We start from the raw sequence: 24,107 nt of genomic DNA, 5'->3' as shown, positions 1-24,107 counted from the left end.
GCGGCCAACTTCCCCCTCTCTTGATAACTTATCGTCTCGGAGCCCAAGCTTAGTAGCCGATCAGCACGGATCTCAAATTTAACAACCGTAGCTCTAAACTCTGTGCATCGGCGTTCCCACTTGGTTCCTTGCAAATCATCCAGATAGGAAAGTCTCGGGGAACTAATCCGGAGAACCTGGACGTTACGCCCGACGGAAAAGTGTCAATGGCTGTCATCTAAATAGCACGATCGTGTAGGTAGTATGGTTCAAGATTGGATGTTATCATAATCAAACATGGCTGAACGCAAGGGAAGTTCGTGGACGTGGTTGGCTGCGTTGCCTGTCCTCTTGGCTGCTGCGTTTACAGCGTATCCTGATGTCTTTGGACGTTCTGTACCAGAGGCATTGCCTTCTGTGAGGATCAAGCAGGGAAACATTATTGGCAAGTTTGTTGATGATGGGACATTTCCTGAACCGTTGGAGGGATTCATGGGAATTCCGTATGCTTTGCCTCCGGTTGGTGAACGACGGTTCAGACATGCTGAGCTAGTGGGTGAGAGCAATGAGACGATCGAAGCTTACTATCTAGGGCCAAGGTGAGTTCACAAAGCATCATGTTGAAGTTTATACTGACCTTTAAAGATGTCCTGGCATACAACTCGTTCCTTTCCTCAAAGACCCCGTCCTCGGTCCAGACTATGAATCAGAGGATTGTCTCACCATCAACATCTGGCGTAAGAAAGGCCATACACCAAGCAAGGGGAAACTTCCCGTCGCTGTTCTTATTCCAGGAGGGGCGTTCAATCGCGGTGCTGCAAGGATGCATAACTCGCATACCGTGCTTGCTTTCTCAGAAGAACCGTACATCGCTGTTAGCATGCAATATCGCATTGGTGTATTCGGTGGACTGAATACTGAGTTGACTGCTAACGAAGGTCTGTTGAACCTTGGTCTAAAGGATATGTATGTCGCGCTTGAATGGGTTCAAGAGAACATTGCTGCTTTTGGTGGCGATCCTGATGATGTTACCATCATGGGACTGAGCGCTGCAGCTCATGGTGTAAGTGGCCTCCTTTTTTGTCTCAAACCGTTACTAACAACTACAGATTGGACATCTCATCATGGACATCAATCAGCCCAAGAAGCTCTTCCACAAAGCTATCATGGACTCAGGAGCTCATACCGCCCGTGCAGTCCACCCCCCAAACGCTGCTCTCAACACCCAGCACTTCCGGGAACTTCTCGACCTGACGCCATGTTCCCACTTCAAGAACCTCAAAGACCCCAAAATCCTCACTTGTCTTCGAGGACTTCCCTCAGAGACCGTAGACAAAGCAGGAAAAGAGGTGTTTCGGCGCTCAGATCCTTCGATTCGTTGGGCATGGCAGCCTGTCATCGACGGAAATGTCATTTCACGAAGACCTATCGAGGCATGGAAGTCTGGCAAGTTCCATAGAGTTCCCATCTTGACGGGCTCAGCGGCGAACGAGGGTGCTTTCTACGTCCCCCAAAAAGCCGATAAACCTGAAGATTTCACGGGCTTCTTTCGCGAGCTTCTACCGCATCTTACACCCACTGAAGTTGCGGAACTTGAGAAGCTGTATCCTGATCCCTCAACAAACCCAGACTCACCACATCTCGACACTCGTGATATTCCCGGCGTAGGATCTCAGTACAAACGCCTCGAGACAGCATACGGCCACTACGCATATACATGCCCCGTCCGCCAAACCGTAATCTGGGCAACATACCACCCAGACGCCCAACCCGCATATCTGTACCACTGGGCCCTCAACAAAACCGCCCTCTTTGGCGCCAATCACGGCGATCAAATGCGATATCAGACGTTTAACCGAGAAGTTCGGGAGATTTCACCTGCGCAGAGGGAAGTCTCTGGACAGTTCCACGCGTATTGTACAAGTTTCATCACCAAAGGGAATCCGAATGCTATAAAGGGAAGGTTTTCGCATAGACCGGAGTGGACCCCGTTTGAGGATGGGAAGGGAAAGACGATGCTACTTGGGAGGGGGAATGATGAGAGGGCTGGGGGGACGGGGGTTGGAAAGGCAGCTGAGTTGGTTGAGTTTACGTGGGGAGATGAGCAGTGTGAGTTTTGGTGGAGGGTTTCGTCCAAGTGGGAGGACTAAAGATCACATTGAATGAAACTAAACGGTTGATCCCGAGTACATGACTCCGTAGACCAAGTGACATGTATTATGCCCGGAGAAACAAACATGGCCTTGACTAGCCCATGTCTACCCCGTCTTGCCAAGAAACCCCGGGATCAATAACCTAGTATCCTGCATAACCACCTGGTTACGTCAACTCCTTTACGTAAAAGTAACGCCAAAGTGGAATACCCCGGGTTTCACGCACAGGTTCCCGAGTCATCACCGAATCCGGGGTATACAGGGTCCAAGACCAAAGCTTCAATTGACTGTAGCCAACACTAACTAAACAACACTCATGACATCATAAAACTTCTCCCATAACTAGTAAGAGTATCGGAAGTTGGGATTCTCGAAGTCAGTGAGATCCTGCAACACGGCATTCTCATCCTCCACAACAGGGCCTTGAGCATCACGAAGACGGTTTCGACGGATGAGCACGAAGCGAAGAGCAATCGCAATGACAACTTGGCCTGCTACACAGCCGATAATAAGCTTGCAGCCAGTCTGGTAGATTGGTGCTTCGGAACCAATGAAACCGTGAGGACCGATGATGTTGCCGATGCAGTAGGCGAGGAATACAAAGGCTGTGGCGGTAGTTCGCTTGGTGTAGCCGCCGACGTTTGAGGCGGGCATTTGAAGAGCGACGATGAGAGCGCCGACGAAAGAAGCGCACTAAACAGTTAGAAAGGGTTCAGATCGAGGGTGATTGGGGACATACCATGTAGTACCCAGCAAGAAGACCGCCCTTGTTGGAGCGAGGAAGTTGCCAGAACAGCGTAACAGCAATAAGCGTCGGCAAAAGCCAAACACACATAACAATCGTCCTCACATTCTTGAACTTGGACGCAACATACGGTCCCGTAAACATAAAGATCGCGTTGCAAGCACCGTACGGAATTCCGTATGCCGTCGTCAACAGCGCATCATGCGTGAACCCCTTAACGATCAACTTGGAAAAGTTCGCAATACCTCCGTTAATAACCTCATTCAGCAGCGTAAAGAAGAACAGCAACCAGATCTGCGAGTCCACAAAGACCTCCCTGATCTGATTCCACTTGATCTTCCTATTAAACACACCCGTCTTATTCCTCGCGCTCTGCGCAATCAGCATCGCACGCTCCTCAACGCTAAACCGCTTCGCAGTGAGGATGTTGTTGGGCAGGAAGAAGAACAGGATTACACCCCAGCAGATAGTCAGTCCGCCGCATAGCACGTAGATAGTCCGCCAGACATCCCATCCTTTCGCCTGGCCGACGCCGTAGAAGAGAATGCCGCCAAACATGGCGCCGAAGCCGTTGAAGCAGTAGAACAGACCTGCGCGCGCAGGCTGTGTTTCGCGGCGGAACCATTGCGAGACAATGAGCATGAAGGCGGGTGTGATTACAGCTTCGAAGGCGCCGAGGAGGAAGCGACAGACTGCGAGGCCGGTGAAGTTCTGGCATGCTGCTGTGAGGCAGAGGATAGAGCCCCAGGTGATGACGAATGTGCTGACGATGGTGCCGGTTGGTAAACGCTGTGCGAGGTACGAGGCAGGCCACTCAGCGACGAGGTATGCAAAGTAAAAGATGGACGCCATCCACGAGTATTCGTCTGAAGTCATGCCTGTTGTTGAGAAGAGATCGAATACGGCTGAGTATCCGAGGGCTTGTTTATCGACATATTGAAGAAGATATGTTCCGCAGAGAAGCGGCATAAGCGACCAGTCGACTTTCTTGCGGAGTTTCTTGAGGGCTTCTTCATCGGCCATGAGCTCGCTTAGGCGAGAGTGAGCAATGCCATGTTGCTGGAGGAACAATTCTGCCTCATCGAGGTCAGTTACCGTTCCATTCTTGATATCAGCCTCGACGTCGTCGTGGTCAAGAGGGATGATCTTCTTGTCCACCTCGATATCGTTCTTTGTATCCGCCATGATGAAGTTATAAGATGTTGTTCAGAGGAGATGGTTCTCGTCCTGCTGTGTGAAAACAACAGCGACTGAGCGGCCTTTTTGAACCCGGGGGCGATTATACGATTCATGATCCGGGGTATCAGTGGAGCAGTTGCGATAAGTTGAGTGGAGGCATTGAGATACCGCTAGCTAGGGTGTTCTGAGATAGGTAAGTTAACTAAAAACTGGGATGCGGGGGAATGAGCTGATGGAGTTGGGTATGGCTAGGATGGGAGATGTTTTCCCGCGGAAAAAGAGGGCGGTGGAGAAAGCGGAGGCTAGAATTGGAAGCGAAAGAGGAGATAGGATGTTAGGTTTGGAGATATCGTGGGTAGAGGGATAAACTTGGCATTTGTATATCTGATAGAGGAGGAAGTGGTCAGATGATTGTTGTGATAGGGACAGGTCGAATGCGTCATTGATTGATTGAGTGAGGGAGTGGTGTTTGATCTGAGGAGAAGAAGATGGCGAAGAGATACGTGAACATAGTTGAACATTGAACATTTTCAGGGACATTCGATGTAACATGGCATGGGAGAGCAACTGCAGTATCAGCTCTCACCGTACTCAATTCGCCGAACAGTCTTAAGATCACCATTTACATTGTCTATCTCATTTTGTACTCCCGTCCCAAACCTCAACCCCTACACCCACCAACACCACGCTCACAATCCATCAATCAACCTCAGAGGCTCCAAACCCTTCTTCCCAGCAAACCACGTCTCCCTAATCTCCGCCTTCAACAACGTCCTGCTATCCCACTCCATATCCGCCACAACCAAGTCCGCAAACTTACCCACCTCCAACGACCCAACCCTCCCATCCTGAAAAACACTCTTCGCCGCGCCCTGCGAGCCCGCAACAATCGCCTCACAAACACCCAGCTTAAAATGCTCATTTACTACCTCCTCACACTCTGGCTCTCTCGCTGAGCGTCGTGTAGCAGCTACATACACATTGTGTAGAGGATTCCAAGGTGCCGTGGGACTGTCGCTGCCGAGAGCGAGAAGAGCGCCTGAGTCAGCGAATTCACGGTATGCGAAGGCGCGGTCGCGGCGGGAGCCGATGAGGCGCGGCCATGCGCGCAGAATGGCTGGGTCGGCGTGGACGGGCTGGATGGAAGCTGTGAGGCCTAGTTTGCCGAGACGTTGTGCGTCTTCGGGGGATGAGACCTCGAGATGTTCGATTCGATGTCTCGCACCTGGCTTGCCGTACTTCTCAAGCATGTCAACCGCCATATGAATCGCCGCATCGCCAATAGCATGAAGCGCTATTTGGATTCCCGCATCAGCTGCCTGTTTAACAACAGGTTCAAGATCCTCTCTTGACCAAAACGGCGGCGGTGACGCAACTGAAGCGTATGGCTCTGAGAGATACGCCGTGCACGCATCGATGATACCGTCGCAGATGATCTTGATACCCGCGATACGAAGATCAGGCGAGTTCTCCAGACTATACTGCTTCGCAAGTTCAATAGCCCTCCCAACCTGTCGCGTGCGCTCTTCAACCGTATCAGCAGGCTTAACGATCCAATATGCCGTAACACGCATCGCCACATCGGGATATCTCCTCTTCAGCTCAACAAGACTCTCCCAGCTGTACTCATCCATCGCCATCTCGATAATCCCCGTGTATCCTGACGCATGGTACGCTTTGAACGCAGCGAGCATACACTCGATCCGCTCCTCATTCGACGCAAGCTGCGCAAGCGTAGGCCAGACAATCGACAAGATGGACGCTTCGCTGAGAACACCAGATGGTTTACCGTTCTCATCCCTCTCGATGATGCCACCCGGCGGATCCTCCAGATCAGCGACCTTCATCTCCTTCAGGCCCGCTGAATTGCACCACGTCGAGTGCATGTCCTTTGTATCAACATAAATTGGCCTCTCGTCAATCTCATCAAGAATCTTGGCCGTCACACCGTCGGGAGTCATAGAATGCATCCATCCCTTCGCCATGATCCGCGGAACATCCGGATTCGCTTTCGCGTACGTGCGCAGCTCGTGAAGAATATCCTCCAGATTCTTACAACCCTCCAGCGCAATCTTTCTCAGCGACTGGCCCAGAAGTAAAAGATGCATATGCCCATCTACAAAACCCGGCAGAACCGTCTTTCCACCGAGATCTTGCGTGATAACATCGCCTGTAACTTTCGCCTCCACATCGTCCTTTGTACCGACGGCCTGAATGATTCCGTCTTTTATGTACATGCTCTCAGCAAAGGTAGGTTCGTCGGCCAAACTGGCGACAGTCCTCGAGAGGATCTTGCCATTGATGAAAAGAGTCATACTGTAGAAATTCGGTGGGTGATCAGCAAGAACAGGTTTTTTTGCAGCGCCTTGGGTAGGTAGGTACTTATATAACCATGGGCCTCATTTGGGCCGCGTCCATGCGGGAGCCACTCAAGTGGGCTAGATGTGCCTATCACCAAATTCGGGACTTGATGGTGGGGTGAGGAGCCGTCCAATGTCGTCGAGATCCCCTGTGAGACAATGCATGCAGTTTGATATGGTATTTACTGATAGGCCCTTTACTCAAACATCTTTTCTCTGCAAAGATCTTCACTACAATATAATTACAAAGCATGCTCATGTCTGAGATTATTGTTCATGTACAACCTCGGCATCATCAAGTCCGGCACCGGCCCTGAACTCGTGGGGACCCTTGATTTTAACCTGTCATCACTTTCATGTCTAATTGGCTGCTTTCCTCATAACAACGGGTCCGTGAAAATCGCTCACCGAGATGATCTTATCAGATTAAACGTCATCTGATCTGATCTAATGCACGCAATTCGTATCAGTTCTTCCAAGACCGAGGTCTGGGTATTTCGCCTCCACCGTCTCCCTTCTCTGACGCTAAACAAAGATGTACCCTTCCCGGAAATAAACCCTGGTCCTGTCAGCGTACATCCTACGACTGCTCCACGCGATGAATGAGCGTGGCTTGAGACATGCCGTGTAGAGCAGTATATTCTGAGGCATGGTTTCGCTGGTGGTGAGCATGTCGAAGGGGAGCCCAAGTTAAATCCTGTACGTAAAAGGGGATGACATGGTGAGAACTGCGCGTGGAGTGAGGTGGTTGCAGCACGCTGCCAGCCTTGAAAGTGAAGCTGCGCTTAAAATGAAGAAGTTGTCGTGGGCTGAGTGTAACAGTAACAGTTCCTCTTAGTGCGCTTACAGCATGGCAAGCTCTATTCATCCCCGTAGTTCGTCCAGAGCCCAACGGCCCGGACAAAGAACAGTTCTAGGCGACAAATGCTCATCACTGGAGTGTAAGGCGCCCCGGGAGCTCATAAAGTCCAACTCACCTCCCTGGCAGGCCACCACATCGTCACAGCATCAAGTCCAGTCTCTCGCAACGCATCCTATTTCCTTTCCCCGGGAGCCAATTCGATCCTCAAATACACTGATCTTTACGATCCAAACCATTGACATTACCATGGAGACAGTCAATGGGAAAGTTCGCTCTGACGTATGGAACCTCGTGACATCCTCCGTAACTATGATATGATGGACGATTGGGGCTTTTTTTTGGCGGAGACGTCGGAGTTTGCAAAAGCGAGAGAGGTTCATGAGAGGATGGAGAAGAGCTGAGGATGGAGAAGAGCTGAGGATGGAGAAGAGCTGAGGATGGAGAAGAGCTGAGGATGGAGAAGAGCTGAGATGTTTTTCTTACGTTTTGAGTTATGACGTTATTGGCTGAACGATCGTGGGGCTTAAAATTAATATCGTGGACAAGCCTGTTGTTGTGTTAAGTTTGCTTCACGAACTCTGTCACGATCACGCAACAAGTCAATGGGTTTTCCCAATGCGGAGTTCTTTATACTACATGTAATACTTATAATTAAACTGATTTTATATTGGAAAAGATGTCGAATTGACCTCAAAGAAGCCACAGGTTCATCTTGTCTGAACAAAGACCATCATGGGTTGACAACAACCTCGAATGCGGAGATGGCTCTGCAACAACCTGACAACGGACATATCACGTTATACAGACGACAATGTCGACAAAACAGTAACCCCGAAGGTTGCTGTATAATTCCTGAGATCCTGCCAGGTTGAGTGATGCCAGTGACCCCTTATTCCGTCTCGTCAGCCATCGAGTCTCCATCTGCAGCTTGAAGGCCAGCCGTTGACCATCGCCCCTATACTAAACCCCGTAAGCGCTCTACTTCTCTTCATCAGCCGTATAACTAACAGCACAAGCCCAACTCCAAAAATGACCGTCGAGTTCGAATGCGGCTTCAGCATCTATCCTCCTCTCCCCCCAACGCCCTCCAACCACTTCCACTACGCCCTCTTCCTCTCCCGCCTCAGAACAACATTCTCCCATCGAAATCATCCCTCCACCTCCAACCCGCTCCTTATAACTGATGCCGACAGCGCCTTCTACTACTTCACGTTACCCAAGTATGCTAAAATTCCCGCCAATCCTGAACACTGCAACTACTTCCTGAGTTTCCGCCTCAGCTTCGGAAACGGTGGCTTACCACGAGACGTAGCTGTTTCCCATGTTATGGAAGTGTTCTTTATTGCGAAGGAGTATTTTGGGGAGAGGGTTAGGTGTTGGAATGAGATGCATAGGATGAGGCGTAATAAGCAGTGGGGGTACTATACACCTACCGTTGTTGAGGAGGCAGAAGAGGAGGTCAGGAAGCTGTGTAAGGCTATGATTCCGAATAGTATGGTGACGGAGACGGTGGTGGAAACGCCGGAGGAAGAGAACGTTGTGGAAGTTGGAGCTCTGGCTTTGCTTGGCTAGCAATCTTTACTTAACAGGAAATATGACTCGGTCACTTTCGAACAGAATTCCGTCAACTCTAAGAATGTCTCCCAGTGAAGCAGCAATTTACAACACTGGGAAAGACGATGTTAAGTCGTCAAGTGTTCTTCCTGCGATAGCAAAGCTACAGGCGGTCCTTGATTTTACATTTTACAGGGCCATTTTGTCAGAGTAATAAGACGTTTCTCCTTGTGTTGTTGAACGAGGGACTGGAGACTGCAACTCTTGGCGGAGAGCTTTTGGAGTTCTAAAGTTCGTTGTCAGTAATCACTTTGTCTAAGGGCTCGTCTCTGGGCCATCGAACAGAGTTGAGATACATCAGTATCAGGCTTCTTCTTGACATCGATGCCTTTCTCAACTTAGACTTGCGGTCCCGTTGGACGAAGCGTAAACCGTACACTTGTACTCTACAACGTGGTACCCAAGTCCTGGGGCGCACGAGATCGGATCACACAAGACTTTCAACACACACAAACTCGACTAATTTAGCCAAAATATGCATTTGACATTAACCCTAGCAATTCCGAGCACCACTTCGCTGATCATCTCTATAGATGCAGATTGGGCAGCTGGGCATGAACCCCTTGCTCGGGAACGTACTCGGGCCCAAACCCTATATCTCCTCACATGAAATAGCCGAGAAATCATCAGTGTGTGTGTCACCCTTGGGGCGCAAAGGTCTGACCAGGTTCATGGCTCCGGAAGGATGCTGGTCGGTAGCATTGAGGTGTCAGCAAAGTTGTGCGCTACTGTTCGCTTCATGCCACCTTCTTTGGGGCCATTTTATGACTTCCCATCTAGTTTTCACGCAAGTATCCTTCGCGGGATATCCCTTGAGCCAGTTGTAGCTTACTCAAGAACTCTACGAGGGAGCAGGCTGAGCCCATTGAGGAAGTAGGTCAAACCCTTCTATACCACAATCTCACATACATTTAGCCACTTAATCAATAAATACTATATACTAGATGTGTTGATCATAGGATGGAAGCCGAGACTCGGTCGTGGAGTATATGCTTGCAAAGTTGTAACGATGAAGAGCCTTTGTTCGAGATGCAACTGTGGTTCGCACCCAGCGAACTACTTCTTCTGAGAGCTTCAAGAAATGCTGCACCGTTCATTTCTATCAATCTTGCCTCCATTTTATTTGCGAATGTGTGGTTATACGTTTGTGCACCTCGCAAGCAGCCCCCGATTTTGGATCCACACATTTCGTGATAACTTCATTTGTCGTCATTCGTCAATGCAAACAAACGGGAGGCAGACGACTAGCACTACACAATACCTGCGTGCAAAAGAAGTAGAAATGGGGTTATCTCTATTAGTATAGCAACTTAATCACACATGCAAGTCTCTTGGTCTTGTCCTCAACTTATGGAGATGCGAAAGTTTGTTCACGATGCTTAATTTATGGTTCATCCTTTGAAGCAAGATCTGTAGATTAGAGTGGCGCGAGTCTGATCAAATGAAGAAGACGTTTGTTTAAGCCTCGAAACTAAGAGCAAAGTGTGCATAAATGCTGGAGCAAACAGCTTCGCAGATGCCAGCGCCAGGCAGGAACGCGAAGCAATGCTGCTCAACCACTTCGCCATCAACTTCCATCTCCCCTCAACTCCATCTCAACTCTCCATCGCAACATCTCTTCCATCTTCATCCTCATAAACACACACCTTCGCCTCAATAAACACATTCATCATGTCTTTCGACTGCGGCTTCGACATCTTCCCCTCTCTCCCCCCTACCCCCGAGAACAAAACCCGCTACGCCGAATTCCTCGACGACATAACCACCGTCTACAAAACCGACCAAGAATCCCGCCTCCTCGTTCTCCCCACCGACGCCGACTTCCCCAACTTCCTCGACAAGCGATTCATCCACTTCGTGCTCACCAACAACCCGCGAATCCCCGCTAACCCCAACAACTGCGACCTGTTCCTCAGCCTGCGCACCTCGAGCGTCTTCGACGCCGGCACGCTAGACAGCATAAAGGAGATCGCCTCCATTGCGCGACACCATTTTGGAAGCCGTGTGCACTTCTGGACCAATCAGAGCGATATCTATACAAGGGGCGAGGTCAACCGCGCGGAGTGGGAGGTCTCGAAGAGAAAGGATGCCTCGGACTCGCAGTGAAGTAAGAATCGGATCAGCGCGCTTATCCCGACACTTCCGATTACGCTACTGGAGCTTATATACGCCCGCATCTGCCGACATTGCGCGGCAGTCATGGCTTACTTTTACAGTTGGGGCTGACGATGGGACCGAAGGAATGGGAATAAGCACCAACGTGTTTCATTAGATCATAAGGCAAAAGCGACAGATCAGTTCATTCTGATACAGGGATATCTCTAGCCAACAAAAAAAAGACAAGTTCAACCATAGCGTGCTCCCATACGTCCAAATCTCTAGCCAAAATTCACGGTGTCATGTCTCGGTCCATTTAGAGCAGTGCTACTAGGAACGCATTAGCTTTAGCCGTTATACTTAGTGATTATCTTGCTGACCTGATCGAGCTTCCCATGACTTGTAGGGGTCGGCTGGCTTTTTTGTAGGGTCGACTGAGCCTGCGAGCTTCCTCTGAATCTTTTCCTTGAGTGAAGGCTTATATGGTGTGGTTTCAAGACCTGTCTTGTTAGTGAAGGTGATTGAGAGGTTGCGAATGAGACGTACCAGGCTTGGTACTTGTTGAAGGCTTTGTCGTGTCAACGAGAGTTGTCTCAGAGACGTTGGCGTTCTTGTATGTAGGGTTCGACATTGTGAAGTTGTTGTGTGTTGATATATAAGTGTGTAGTGTAGAGTGCCTCTTTGAGTGTAGTGTAAATGTCTTGTAGACGGTAGGCTGTAGTGATGCTGATGTATCTTATTCTGATGCCTCAAACCTCGGGGACACAGCTTCTACTTATACTCGAGATAGATTCTACACACCATCAATCGATTGAGTCACAAACGTTAAAAAAATGACATCTCAGCGCCCTTGAAATGGATCACACCTTGTCAGCCCTGCATGATTGAAGGCTTCAATTCGACTCCGTGTGACACATTCCGCACTCTGCATTACCACTCGGCGTGCCAAAAGTAGTATAAACCCCTGTAAGCCGAGCTGAACCAAGTGGGTACCGAGCCCGACTCTCCATTATTCCCAAGCCGAGTCGCTCGAATTCGAGCCGAAGCCACTTATTGTCAAGCCGAGGCCACGAATCTCAGGCCGAGTCTGCTAAAGTCAAGCCGAGTACTCTATTTTCAGGCCGAACCCCACATTCAACACTCTATCTTCAACCCGACATCAAACATAACACAATTTTGAGGCCGATATCTCAAGCCGAAGCAACGTCCAAGCCGAGAATTAAGATTTATCATCATCGGATTCATCAGCAACACCCATCACAAGTCAATGGCGCCATGTCAACGGCCCCTCTTCTCCTACGCCTAAACGGTCGCCCTCAAGCCTGCGATCCATGTCGAGCGCGGAAAGTAGCTTGCGACCACGGCCAGCCAACCTGTTCACGCTGCAGAAAGCGGAACGAGACCTGCATTTACACCGTTTCGGGTGCCACAGTTAAGAAGCAACGGCTTCGGTCCCCCGTTCGCACCGAGCATCAACCTCCACCACCGAGCACTGACTCGACGCCTTCACCCGCCGTGGCACCAGGTTATCTCGGCTTCACCAGTCACAATGCTGTCTTTGAAGAAACCCGCAACAGCCTGTCGCTCGTCCACGGGCCCCCGGTGGAGGTCGAGCCGAGGGCGCCGAGGGGTAGAAGTGTGATCGATCTTCCGTCTCACTTGAGGGAGATGAGTCTTTATGTTCTTCGGTGTCTGCCTCAATCTCAACATGATGTTATGGCACATAGACTTCACTGTCTCACAGACGGATGGATCTTCAGAGCGATTCAGGATATTATAGACACGCTCCACAGAGACTGGGGACGGTATCTCTCGTCGCGAGATGATGCGGACCTGGATGTGGTGGCGCGTCATGTAAGCCATAACACGGCACGCCCTTTTCGCGATGAGCATTCGAGTGCAAAGGCTTGGACTGATCAATTCATGGGGATTAATATCCGATGGGAGTCGGTTGGGTTGATCTGGACGTACTGGGATGGCTCGCCGAGCTTCGATGCGCCAGTTGTGGTCAAGTGTTTGGGGTATTGCATCGAGCTGGCTCGACATTTCACACCTGGGAATGACATTATGCTGTATCTTTGCTACCGACGAGTCACCACTGAATCTCTCGTCTCAGGCGACGCAGGTGAATTGTCGTTCATCCCATCAGTTGAAGCTCGCTAACATTCATAGGTTTAACATGCTGGCGCTACTTCGCAGAGACCGTCGCACTCCTCACATTCCTTGGTCGACACGTCGGATCAGAAGACACAAACTATATCCCCTCTCTCTGCTCCGAACACAGACGTCGCATCACCGCCCGTGTCTTCAACGTCGACAAAGTCCTTGTCTCCTTTACGGGCCGTCCGCCGCTCCTCAGTCGCCGCTTCTTCTCATCCCCTCTTCCATTGGACCTGACAGATTTGGACCTTGAGTCTGATCAAGCTACTGTTCGACATGCGGTGCAAGAGTTAGATGCCAATGGGTTTCGTCACGTTGGTGATCTGAAAGGATCATCTATGGTTAGGGCGCGTTCGCAGATTGCTTACATTAAGGATGAGCTCCTTGAGATTGCACTTGCGAATAGCGTCAAGGTCACTTTTGAGAGTCTAACGTACGTGACTAACATGCTTTTGGGTGCTTTACTAACAAAGGTAGTGAGATCAAGGCTCGCGCTGAAAGGACGTATGAGAGTTTTCCAGCAAATCTCATCCATCGACCCGATGAACTCGACGACCCAGACTGTGATGTCCAAAAAGTATACTCACGGATTCTTATTCGACTAGAACACATGCAGAATCTCTTCTTCGTGGAGAGGCTATTGCTTCGTCTCGGCCACATCGATGAGAACCGTTTACTGCCGATTAGCTTTGAGATGGTCACATTAACACTTCTCTTCTGGACACACCAAGATCGCTTCTCCGGCATGAGACGAGACTTTGAATGGCTCGTATGTACTCTGACCATTATCTTTTCTCTATCTAACAGCTCCAGCTCATGGCCTTCGCCGCCCCCGGAGGCGGTATCCTCTGTCTCGAACTCCTCCGCCCAACATTCCGCGGCACCCATCCCGACTGCCCCAAACTAAGCCGCTCCGCCATAATCCAAAAGCTCAGTCTTTTGATCGGATTCCTCGATTGGGTCCGTCCACCCGCCCCCAACGCCGATCTCTGCGCCGACTGCAAAGCTGTTATACAGGGTGTACTAGACCACAACCTCAATGCGCCTATTGCAGGTGGAGGAGCGCTGGATACGCTGGATTGGGGTATTCCGACGCAGCTGGACTTTAATTTTGATCTTTTGGATACGTTTGATTGGTTGAGGCCTGAGCAGTTAAGTCTCCCTGCGTGAGGTGAGGAAGTTCTGGATAGTGGTGTTGGTTTCAGAGGGAGCTTGGATATGGATCCAGTGACTAGTGTTTAGCTTGACGGTTTGGAGATTGGGGGTCCATGATGAAAGCATTTGCTGCTGTTGGGCAGCGGATTGCTCGGGCTCTGATGGAACGATGAAGAGAACGGGTTGTGAGATGTGAAAGTCTTCAAAACCTTGTTCGTCAGGAGCGAAGAGGTTGTCTTTCCACATGCGATACCATCGACACACGCCTTTATACCCATCATGCGAGCCGAATGCCTTTAGATGTGCTTTCTGCAAATCTTCGGTATACCACAATGCGATGGGAAGTCTGCGATCTTCACGCACAAACTCATCCATCTTGCCCACGGGATGAAACCACGTCTCCCATTCTTCTCGATTGCGACAAAACATCAGACTCATCGCCGCTTCAGCGTTCTTCTCGAGAATTTCCTGCGACCTGTAATCGGCTAGCCATGGGATGTATCCGAGCATCTCATACCCCAGAAACTGCTTGGTCATGGTATTGATCATGTCGACATCGAACGGCGTCCCAAGCTTCGGCGGACCAACAGCCAGAAACACAAGAGCTTCCCAGCGCGAGGAATGATAAGCCGCCATTCTCGATAAAAGCGTCGCGCCGAAATCATGGCCAATTCCAACAACGGTCTTCAGGTCCAAATGGTCGAGCAGCTCAATGACCTCATCGCTCATCGGCTTGAGACGGTACGCGTTTACATCTGTTGGCTTGCTACTTTCACCGTAGCCGAGCAGATCCAGAGCGACGACGCCGTATCCTTCGGATGAGAAGTGTTGGATTTGATGGACCCAGTCTGTGAGGGTTGATGGAAAGCCGTGAAGAAAGAGAAGGGTTGTTGACTGGGCGGTTGGAGGGATGACGATGCATGAGTACACATTGCCGCTGTGAGCTGTAAATTTCTGTCGCGCGGGCAATTCGAGTGCCATATTGATATACTATCAATCATTAGTTGATGTAGAGTGGAATTGAAGCGATCGAACGGAGTGATAATGTCGTCTCGGAGCTTTATACCCTCACGGAAAGTTCTCGGACACTTCCTCACCACCACCACGTCATCACACCTCTCCCTCACGAATCTTCAATATACCTCTCATAAACCTCCCCATAAAACCTCCTCCCAATCTCCCTATGACTCCTAACTTTCGTCCTCAACTGCGTCTCCCCCCAAGTATCATACAACCCCCTCACAAACGGATTATCCACCCTCCCCGCCTCACCCGCCTCCTCACCGGTTCCCCACCGCTCAAAATGCTCCTTCAACGAAGTCATTGCCTCACGTCTCGTTAAATCACGTCGCACACCTTGAAAGAACGGAATGCTGAACCTTTCTTTTGGGGAGGACAGTACGCGATGCGTTGTCGCTTTGCATACCCCGTTGGTCACGACTTCAAACGCTTGGCCGATGTTGACGACGAAAGTGTCCGGGATGGCGGGGACGTCGATCCATGAGCCGGATTTGTTGAGGACTTGAAGACCGTTTACTTGGGGGGATGCTTGGAGAAGGAAGGTCCACCATCCTGATGAATCTTTGTGCGGGCCGACGCCTTGGGATGATGTTGTTGAAGCTGGGTAGTGAACCAATTTAAGCCGATGTTGATCAGAAAGGTATGAGAAGAAGATCTCTTCCGGAAGATCAAGAGCTTGGGCAACAAGTCGAAGAAATCGTTCCCCTAGTAGTGTGAGTTCCTCAATATACCGCGTAACAACACCCTTCAGCTCCGGAAGACCAGATGGCCATTGATTCGGCCCCCTCAACCCATCATAGAGCGGCGCACCATCAGGCGCTCTCTCAAGTTCCGTCGCAAGCTCAACTTGTTCTCTCAGATCAGCTTTCCCAGCTGTAGTTTCCGTCCCGGCAGCGCTGTATCCTAGAAAATGCGGGGAGTTTTCTAGAGCGATTTCTTGTTTTGCTTCTGGGGGGAGGGAAAAGAGTTCTGGGAGGATGTTGATGAGGGATGTTATTGTGGAGGTGGGGACGGAGTGATTGGAGATGTAGAGGAAGCCGATTTCTGCGAGGGCGGTGCGGAGATTAGAGAGCGTTTGAGGAGTGGGGGATGAGATGTCGATTACGGGGATTTGGGTGAAGTCTTGGGAGGGCATTTTGATGATGGTTGTTGAGTTATAAATGGATACCTCAGTGAGTAGTGAGTACAGTGGTACGAGGTAAATTGTTGGATCACGCAATGAGGGGTTCACTGATGCGATGTCGGCAGACGATTCAATAGCCACTGAACAATACATCATCTTCAACATACCTACCTAACCTTCTTCACGTTCAATTGTTCGATAACCAACTCTTAACGGAACATACCGTCGCAAAATCATCATTACCCTAAACCATCCAACCAAAGTCCCAATCCCATCCGCGTCTCATCTTATTTAACTGCCCCAGAGAGCGGCGATAAGATAAGATTAGCCCAACCCACCGCACTCAAGATAAAACGTGGGGCGCTAGCAAGATCTGGGTCACAGCTGCATAGAGTTAATCTTGACACGTTAATTTTTCGCCATAGGATTGGACACCCAGTCCTACGGAGTGCAGGTAATCTCTCACACCACGGAAAGCAGGGGTATCTAAAGCTTAGCTCCCTCAGAAGCCAAGACTGCAGTAACCCCTTTCTTGTGTGGCGAGAGAAAAACGCGCAAGGTTAATTACTGAGTGAGGTAGGTAGTGAGCAAGGTGAGGTAGTTTTTGCTGCGCCGTTTACGAAAAACAGGTTCTTTTTTCGCGTTAGCCAAGATTTGTTAATATACTTGTGGTTCGATTCATGGCATGTTGCAGTCACCAGCACGTAGCGACCTACTTTACACTAAGATTGGCGGTGCTGCCCCCTTTTGAAGCTAAGGTACCTTACTCAAGTGGTTTGAGCTACGCAACGTGTAGAACATGACAAGCTTCCAACAGAGTTACCACGTGCAACACAGCGTACGTAACACCCAAGAAATGCCGAGAGAGACCCTGTAGCAATTATACTTTTTTGATTGTCAAAAATAAAGACCCTTATTCTAGAACGTTTGTTGCGCGCGCCCCTTTTCTTTTTGACTTTTCCCCCCCATCGGTTTCGTTTATTTCGTTTTACGCGTACGGACCACCGCCGATGCCAATACGGGCACCCGCGGGACAGGACCAGATCCTAAAAAAAAAATCAGGGTCTCTGTACTGTAACGCCCCCCGCTGCAAGTGGGCAACGAGCTACAGGGGGAGTGGGGTAAGGGGGGGCGCAGGACCCAGAACGCGTGTTGTGTGTGGTTTTCCGACGGTGGAGGAGTGATTTTCGTATCCATCCTCGGACGGAGCAAGAAAAAAAGATGAGCTATTCCTGGAGGGGGAGGTATCCGATTACGCGTTAGAGAGAACGAGGAGAACGAGAGTGAAAATCCCCTGGTCCGTACGGGTACGGAAAGTGTTTTGAGTAGTTTTCTGTTACGCGTAATTGCAGACGGACGAGAATACGGAACATGCGATACGTGTATCTCCTTTTAGCTGTTGGTTCAATCTCAAACGTCACAATCTGTCGCTTTCGCATACGCACGCGAGAGCAGGGTGAAAATAAGCTATTTTTCTAGAACATGTCCCGTCACTGTCACCATCCAAAGCCACCCTCGGGTCTAGATCCCCAACACCGCAACTTAACTGACCTACCAGGGCCAAGGTCACCTTGCACCTCTTGACTCTTGTTTCACAAGCCCATCTCCACTTTGGCCTAGTCCCAAACCCCAAGACCAGTTTAATATGTGGTCCTTGCACCTGAGAAGGACGAGAAAAGTCTTGGCTACACAGGGTTCCTGAGATGTGTTCAATCTCCTTTGAGCTAACCCCAGCGACGCTATCTTTTTTGGCTATTGGTGATGAGGGGGGCGAATATGCGCCATTGGAGTACGTACGATGTGAAATAAATGGATAGCTTTTCGAAGGCTGTGCCCCTGATGTGAGAGAGTGAGCAAGTACTTATCTCGTTGTGCTGCCTCGGCTGTTTGCTGCTGTGGTTCCCGTTCTGCTCTGTTTGCTCTTCATTCATATCCACTCTCTCTTCCTACAGTGACACTAGATCACTGCTCCCCTCCTTCTTCCATTTCTCTTTTTCTCGATTGTCTCTCCTTTCATTTCGACATTCCTTATAAAACATATCACGACTAAAACACCCCCGAAATGAACCGCGACAAGATCTTGACCGCTGCGGCGGTTGAGAGGATGATCGCAGCTGGTCAAACAATCGTCGTCTTCGAAGACTCGGTACTCAAGCTCGACGGCTGGATGGATAGACATCCCGGTGGAAGATTAGCAGTTCTTCACATGGTGGGCAGAGATGCGACCGACGAGATGAAAGCGTAAGTCACGATGCTTTTTATGGTGTTGAGGTTGAGCGTTGCACGGGTACACTATACCAAAATGAGAAACACACCACTACACTACAACACCCCATTGGCCTGCACGCCAATATGACATGTACATTGCATTTTGCGGGGGAGACAGCAATACAGATCAGATCAGGTTAAACTAACACATTTTTCTCCTTTGGGATAGTTATCACTCGGAAGCGACCTTACGAACCATGAAGGCCTATCGGATCGGTCGGAAGCAAGGATCCTGGGTGAACCGCACACCACCAATTAGAGGCGGCGTCTTTCGCCTCGACGCCCAAGAGATCGATCTCTCAGACTCGAGCACATCCTCCGACACAGACGACAACACCAGTCTCGATGACGCCGTTAGTTCCGCGTCATCATCGCCCAGCGTGGATGTCAAAGATGGAGGAGAGGGTCTTCGCCAGCGCGCAGTAGCAAAGACGGCTGACTCGCGAAAGCGTACTGCGACGCTGCGTGTGGCGAATGCAGGTGTTGCGCGGGAGATTCAGAACGATCTTGAAACGTACCCGTCGCTGGATACGCGTGTCCAGGATGAGATTGCGAGAAAGTATCAGCTTCTCCACCAGAGGATTCACGACGAGGGTCTTTATCAGTGTCCGTACGTTGAGTATGGGAAGGAGATGATGCGATACACGACGCTGTTTACGCTGTTTGGTGTGTTGTTTTATAACCAGTGGTACATCACATCTGCTGTGTTCTTGGGATTGTTCTGGGTATGTCGCTCTCTGTCTGGTTGTGAAGCTTTGACTAACATGAGTAGCATCAAATCATGTTCAGCGCGCATGATGCTGGCCATCTTGCGATTACGTCTAATTTTGTCGTCGACACTCTCATTGGCATGTTCATTGCTGATTTCTGCTGTGGTCTATCGATTGGATGGTGGAAGAGCAGTCACAACGTGCACCATCTCGTGACGAACCAACCCGTAAGACACTCACTTCCCTCATCAAACACTACTCAATACTGACATTCTTAGGAACATGATCCTGATATCCAGAACGTTCCCCTCTTTGCGACATGCCCCTCATTCTTCAAGTCCCTTCGCTCAACTTACTACAATTTCACTTTCGTCTGGGACGCCGCAGCCGATTTCCTCGTCCCCTTCCAGCGCTGGACTTACTACCCCGTCATGGGCATCGCGCGCTTCAACCTGTACCTCCTCTCCTGGCTCCACGTCCTCTCCGAGAAGTCCTCACAGCTCGGAAAGAGTCGCGCCTGGTGGATTCGACCTACCGAGATCACCTTCATGGCCTGCTACTGGTTCCTCTTCGGCTACTGCCTCCTCTGGCGCGGTCTCCCCGACTGGACCACCCGCGTCATCTTCGTCCTGGTCTCCCACATCATCACCATGCCGCTCCACGTGCAAATCACCCTCTCCCACTGGGGAATGTCAACCGTCGACCTCGGCGAGACCGAGTCCTTCGCCCAGCGCCAGCTCCGCACCACTATGGACGTCGACTGCCCCGCGTGGATGGACTTTGTGCATGGCGGTCTCCAGTTCCAGGCCGTTCACCACTTGTTCCCACGTGTGCCGCGCCATAACCTGCGCAAGGTGCAGTTCATGATTCGGGAGTTCTGCAACGACACTGGTGTGCCGTACTCGATCCTCAACTTCACCGATGGTAACAGAAAGGTGTTGGGGCGGTTGAAGGATGTTAGTGATCAGCTGGATATCATGATCAAGTGCCAGCAGCACATGGCGAGGACGGGGGAGAGTGGATTGCATTAGATTTCATAGACTAGACTTGCGAGAGCGCGTGCGATTTGTTTTCTGCGAGACAGTACAAGCAATAGATTTCTGTCTACTTCATTCACAGTGTCTACCAACTCCCTCCAAAGTGACAATCTATCCTCGTGATCATACATGAAATCCTACCAAACGATCCCACTGCCTACCGATTGAGCGGAGATGATAGTTAAAAGTACATGGTTGTCTCAATACACCCTTTCATACGCCTAGATGTCCAACGCCATGTGAGTCCTAGTTATCTCACTACCCTGTACTCAGCCAATTCATTACATCGCTTCATCCACCACTCAACGTTTCCAAGCCAGGAATACTCATGAATGAGGGCGAATAGGGGAAATTGCGTCGAAATGTGAAAGACAAAACGAAAAAGCAAAGTCGAAACGCAAAAAGATGTCTGTCGGTGCGTCAAGACGTGAGTGTCTCGACAGCGTGCGATGCTCAGAGCCCAAACAAATAACAAATCAAGACCACTGTTACCACTCAGATCCACCAGTACAAGCTGATGTAGCTGGAATCATTGTACATAGCCTCAATCTCCTCAGCCGGACCTTCATCGATATAATCCAGACCAGCACCGGCCTCAAGGAGGGCGAAAAGAATAGACCGGCTAGGCGTCACATTCTCCAACGAACCGTAACCACGGCGAAACGCAAGAGCAAGAGGTGCTTCACGCAGACCCAACAGAACAGCTTCCGCGAACGTCTCGTCCGGGTCAGCGCCATGCCTAAGGAGCCATTTGACTGCCTCGACCTGTCGAGACGAGATTGCCTGGCGCAGCGGGCGCCAGCCCAGCGAGAGAAAGAGTCGCTGACCGTGCCCAAATGTCAGGGTTGAGTTTAGTGGCCAATGGGAGTCAATCACTGCGCCGAACTCGAGACAGCGCTCGAAAGTTGCGATGTTGCTGGTCGCTGCTGCGACGTACAGCGGGTACCAGTGGTCGTGTTTGCCTGCGAGCTTGTATAGCTCCTTGTTCAAGATTTGGTACAGGAACTTTGAAGTTCGGGCGAGGCGGGAGGCGTGGCGGAAGATGAGGAGCTTGTTGATATGAAGAAGAATCTCTTGGGGGAGGCGCTCGAGGGGTGAGGGGCTGAGCGCCATGCTGATTATAGCAGGCTGGTTGGTAGGAGAGATAGCGACCGCGTTGACGGGAGGTATCGTGATGGGAGCGGTGTCTTCAGATGGGGTGAGGCTGGGAGAATTGCTGGTGGGAGAGGACATGACGGGCGATGTATTGATGGATGAAATATTGAGAAGACTGTTTGTGACGGGTGATATATTGCGTTGGGGTATTGAGTCAAGACTACTCGTGATAGTTACGAGAGACGAGATTACAAGATAATAACAAGAAAAGTGTGAAGAGAAGAGTTGGGAGAAGTTGAGATGAGTTGGCAGGAGTGTTGACATGGAAGTAGAAGCTGACAGTGGCAGCACCACCGCCAACGCCGTTCGCGCAGTTGGAGCAACAGTGAATAATGGTCGCAAGCGCTATTGAACTTGGAAGAAAGCTGTCCAAGGGAACAGAGCATGTTCAGGCTGAAGAGCGAACACTAGTGACACTTGAAGCGCAACAGTCACGAAGGGGAAGAGGTGTCAGTTGATATTGGGGGGGAAAGAAAGAAAAACTCCAATTTCTGCTTGCTATGATGTTATGCCGTCTATGATAAACCCGATAACTCAATCTAAACAAATACCCCAAAACAGTAAAGACAGTATCGCTCATCTATCCCAATAACCTGATGTAAGAAAGCAGCCCAACACAAGAAGCACCGTCCAGCGTGTGCTTGTCGATGGTTCAACATCAAACGAGATGCCAGTCTCGAGTGAAAAGGCTACAAGATTGTGTCTTCCTTGCGTGGCTATCTGGCCCCCAATAAACCATGGTGGATGCTCCGTAGCTTAGCCTCAAAGGATCTCTGCACGATAGTTCTTCAGGAGGATCAATGCTGGGTTGAAGTGCTCAATAATCCATTCTGAGTCCGGCTCAATGGTGGGATCAATGAACTCAAGAATGACTAGTTCAAGAACATGGTCAAGCGGCCCATGCTGTTGCACGTACAGCCACACAATGTTGAGTATGCGCGTTGCACAAGCCCACTGGAAATAGTTAGTCAAATGTATAGAGATGATACGGGGGATTGATGCATTACCTTTACCTCAGAAATTGAGCCGGGCAACTTGGATCCGCATTTGAAACCATGGCAATGGGTGCTGCCAGAAATGCCTGTGAGTGAGCAATTGGGGCACTGGGAAAGTCGAGCATTCTTCAAGGTGTTGCAGATATCACCAAGCATCAGTTGCTCGTTCTCCGAGAGTGGAGTGTTATTGGTCGTGGCCATGATTGGCAATAGGGTATAGGGAATTGGTGGACTGTCAAACGATTTATGTACAAATAGAGCTGATCTTTTGACCCGAAAAGATGTCAAGCTGTTGGTGTTGAAGTGAAAGGGGATAAGGAAATGTTGAAAATTTGAAATAGAGAAGGATCAGAGAATGTTGGAAAGGATCTGGTATTTATGATAGACTTCCCAGCTTACATACGAAGAGATGGCCAACCCTATTGAAACTAGCCCCATACTGTTCTCTGAGTTTTCCACTGACCATAACAGAGTCATAGCTTGGGAACCTGGTAGCTTGCTCCAATGAGAAGAAGAGATAACCATGTTGGTCAACCTTCGCAGTATAAAAATACCTGAAATACAGGGCCCAGTGACCTGATGCATCATGAAGAAGTTGGGTCCTGATAGAACTAACGTTGTCAGGGTTAAGAATAGACATATTGGTCGTAAAAATGTATCAAACTAGAGGGGATTATGAGACAGGAGAAGAGAAGAACAAAGAATTGATGTCACGCTAAAGATCAATAGCTGAAATCTCAGCAACGCCGCTTCTAGAAGACTACCATATGGGGTTGCCACATGGACTCCCTGGCTCAAGGCGGGTAGGCAGTCCTTTTCAGAACATGAGGGATGAACTAGTTTAGACCCCTTATTGTTCATTGCTGTTCAAATAAGCTGCTTATTGAACCCAAATTACCATGCGAACTGCCCTGGTTCCGAAATGCCGATTGGTTCGATCGCGATCAAGTTGGGCAAGATTTTGGTAAACAGCATCATTGGTCATATGTGCAGGGAAGCCTGGATGAATCCATAGGCGCCACCAAGTTTCATGGGTAGAAACATCAAGCTAACACATAAAAAAGCAAAAGGTAAAGACCCCTGTTTCTCCTTAGAGCCTCAGCGCAAGAACAACATCTTCATCAACAGCCTCCCCGCAATTTCCACATAATACACCTGCGTAATGGTTCACTACTAAATCAACTTGTGAGTTTCAATAGCGCTCTATAGCACCAGTTGCTTTTGCAATAATAAAACGAATATCTGACATCTTGTTAGAATATTGGAGTTACCAACAACTAGCAACCGGGCTGCGGAGCATCTTGATGAACCTCTGGTCCATTCGAAGAGAACATAGGCGCGGCGCCCGCGCCCGCGGCCTTGTCGTAAGTTGTTGTGTAAACACAAGAGTGTGATTGGTCAGCTCACCGAAGTGGCTTGTATTGATCGGTGCAACCAAGTTCCGTGAGTTGGTATAGTGCGATATCCAGGTGCAAGCTGACCCAGATTGGACGCA

The 24,107-nt window shown here is 49.9% G+C and overlaps 13 protein-coding genes across 16 annotated transcripts; 7 read left to right on the top strand and 6 right to left on the bottom strand.

The window, feature by feature from the left end:
- Positions 1-79: 79 nt before the first annotated feature.
- On the top strand, positions 80-2,207 carry FOXG_10990 (triacylglycerol lipase). Its single transcript, XM_018390458.1, has 3 exons — positions 80-578; positions 625-1,042; positions 1,089-2,207. Exons 1-3 carry the CDS (start codon positions 277-279, stop codon positions 2,127-2,129), a joined length of 1,761 nt encoding a protein of 586 aa, XP_018248928.1. The 5' UTR covers positions 80-276; the 3' UTR covers positions 2,130-2,207.
- Positions 2,208-2,351: 144 nt separating this feature from the next.
- FOXG_10989 (uncharacterized protein) lies at positions 2,352-4,245 on the bottom strand. Its single transcript, XM_018390457.1, has 2 exons — positions 2,872-4,245; positions 2,352-2,825 (listed from the first exon to the last, which is right to left on the bottom strand). Exons 1-2 carry the CDS (start codon positions 4,060-4,062, stop codon positions 2,475-2,477), a joined length of 1,542 nt encoding a protein of 513 aa, XP_018248927.1. The 5' UTR covers positions 4,063-4,245; the 3' UTR covers positions 2,352-2,474.
- A 312-nt stretch (positions 4,246-4,557) lies between these two features.
- On the bottom strand, positions 4,558-6,699 carry FOXG_10988 (amidohydrolase ytcJ-like). Its single transcript, XM_018390456.1, has 2 exons — positions 6,439-6,699; positions 4,558-6,372 (listed from the first exon to the last, which is right to left on the bottom strand). Exon 2 carries the CDS (start codon positions 6,369-6,371, stop codon positions 4,746-4,748), a length of 1,626 nt encoding a protein of 541 aa, XP_018248926.1. The 5' UTR covers position 6,372; positions 6,439-6,699; the 3' UTR covers positions 4,558-4,745.
- A 118-nt stretch (positions 6,700-6,817) lies between these two features.
- Positions 6,818-7,694, top strand: FOXG_20421 (uncharacterized protein). Of its 2 annotated transcripts, none has more exons than XM_018400707.1 (2): positions 6,818-7,115; positions 7,245-7,694. In XM_018400707.1, the coding sequence occupies exon 2, from the start codon at positions 7,267-7,269 to the stop codon at positions 7,594-7,596; it is 330 nt and encodes a 109-aa protein (XP_018248925.1). In that variant the 5' UTR covers positions 6,818-7,115; positions 7,245-7,266; the 3' UTR covers positions 7,597-7,694. The 2 variants fall into 2 exon arrangements, with proteins under 2 accessions (XP_018248925.1, XP_018248924.1); XM_018400706.1 differs by having other exon boundaries at positions 6,818-7,137.
- Positions 7,695-7,724: 30 nt separating this feature from the next.
- FOXG_10987 (uncharacterized protein) lies at positions 7,725-8,850 on the top strand (the record flags this gene model as incomplete). Its single annotated transcript, XM_018390455.1, has 2 exons — positions 7,725-8,247; positions 8,295-8,850. Exon 2 carries the CDS (start codon positions 8,308-8,310, stop codon positions 8,848-8,850), a length of 543 nt encoding a protein of 180 aa, XP_018248923.1. The 5' UTR covers positions 7,725-8,247; positions 8,295-8,307.
- Positions 8,851-10,269: 1,419 nt separating this feature from the next.
- On the bottom strand, positions 10,270-11,882 carry FOXG_20420 (uncharacterized protein). Of its 2 annotated transcripts, none has more exons than XM_018400705.1 (3): positions 11,536-11,882; positions 11,370-11,489; positions 10,270-11,316 (listed from the first exon to the last, which is right to left on the bottom strand). In XM_018400705.1, the coding sequence occupies exons 1-3, from the start codon at positions 11,618-11,620 to the stop codon at positions 11,306-11,308; spliced, it is 216 nt and encodes a 71-aa protein (XP_018248921.1). In that variant the 5' UTR covers positions 11,621-11,882; the 3' UTR covers positions 10,270-11,305. The 2 variants fall into 2 exon arrangements, with proteins under 2 accessions (XP_018248921.1, XP_018248920.1); XM_018400704.1 differs by having other exon boundaries at positions 10,270-11,319; positions 11,536-11,801.
- On the top strand, positions 10,508-11,256 carry FOXG_10986 (uncharacterized protein). The gene has a single exon (XM_018390454.1). It carries the CDS (start codon positions 10,564-10,566, stop codon positions 10,996-10,998), a length of 435 nt encoding a protein of 144 aa, XP_018248922.1. The 5' UTR covers positions 10,508-10,563; the 3' UTR covers positions 10,999-11,256.
- A 382-nt stretch (positions 11,883-12,264) lies between the features above and the next one.
- On the top strand, positions 12,265-14,319 carry FOXG_10985 (uncharacterized protein; the record flags this gene model as incomplete). Its single annotated transcript, XM_018390453.1, has 4 exons — positions 12,265-13,114; positions 13,162-13,582; positions 13,627-13,918; positions 13,963-14,319. 4 exons carry the CDS (start codon positions 12,265-12,267, stop codon positions 14,317-14,319), a joined length of 1,920 nt encoding a protein of 639 aa, XP_018248919.1.
- FOXG_10984 (uncharacterized protein) lies at positions 13,845-16,474 on the bottom strand. The gene is made up of 2 exons (XM_018390452.1): positions 15,371-16,474; positions 13,845-15,294 (listed from the first exon to the last, which is right to left on the bottom strand). Exon 1 carries the CDS (start codon positions 16,457-16,459, stop codon positions 15,428-15,430), a length of 1,032 nt encoding a protein of 343 aa, XP_018248917.1. The 5' UTR covers positions 16,460-16,474; the 3' UTR covers positions 13,845-15,294; positions 15,371-15,427.
- FOXG_20419 (uncharacterized protein) lies at positions 14,968-15,126 on the top strand (the record flags this gene model as incomplete). The annotated part of the gene is made up of 1 exon (XM_018400703.1): positions 14,968-15,126. One exon carries the CDS (start codon positions 14,968-14,970, stop codon positions 15,124-15,126), a length of 159 nt encoding a protein of 52 aa, XP_018248918.1.
- A 1,814-nt stretch (positions 16,475-18,288) lies between the features above and the next one.
- FOXG_10983 (uncharacterized protein) lies at positions 18,289-20,537 on the top strand. 2 transcript variants are annotated; one of them, XM_018390450.1, is made up of 4 exons: positions 18,289-18,688; positions 18,885-19,440; positions 19,488-19,652; positions 19,704-20,537. In XM_018390450.1, exons 1-4 carry the CDS (start codon positions 18,510-18,512, stop codon positions 20,454-20,456), a joined length of 1,653 nt encoding a protein of 550 aa, XP_018248915.1. In that variant the 5' UTR covers positions 18,289-18,509; the 3' UTR covers positions 20,457-20,537. The 2 variants fall into 2 exon arrangements, with proteins under 2 accessions (XP_018248915.1, XP_018248916.1); XM_018390451.1 differs by having other exon boundaries at positions 18,289-19,440.
- A 420-nt stretch (positions 20,538-20,957) lies between these two features.
- FOXG_10982 (uncharacterized protein) lies at positions 20,958-21,695 on the bottom strand (the record flags this gene model as incomplete). Its single annotated transcript, XM_018390449.1, has 1 exon — positions 20,958-21,695. One exon carries the CDS (start codon positions 21,693-21,695, stop codon positions 20,958-20,960), a length of 738 nt encoding a protein of 245 aa, XP_018248914.1.
- A 684-nt stretch (positions 21,696-22,379) lies between these two features.
- FOXG_10981 (uncharacterized protein) lies at positions 22,380-22,813 on the bottom strand (the record flags this gene model as incomplete). Its single annotated transcript, XM_018390448.1, has 2 exons — positions 22,380-22,571; positions 22,631-22,813. 2 exons carry the CDS (start codon positions 22,811-22,813, stop codon positions 22,380-22,382), a joined length of 375 nt encoding a protein of 124 aa, XP_018248913.1.
- Between the last annotated feature and the right edge of the window lie 1,294 nt (positions 22,814-24,107).

Source organism: Fusarium oxysporum, chromosome 1, assembly GCF_000149955.1.
Source record: "Fusarium oxysporum f. sp. lycopersici 4287 chromosome 1, whole genome shotgun sequence".
NCBI lineage: Eukaryota > Fungi > Ascomycota > Sordariomycetes > Hypocreales > Nectriaceae > Fusarium > Fusarium oxysporum.
This window is presented reverse-complemented; position numbering and strand designations above follow the sequence as displayed.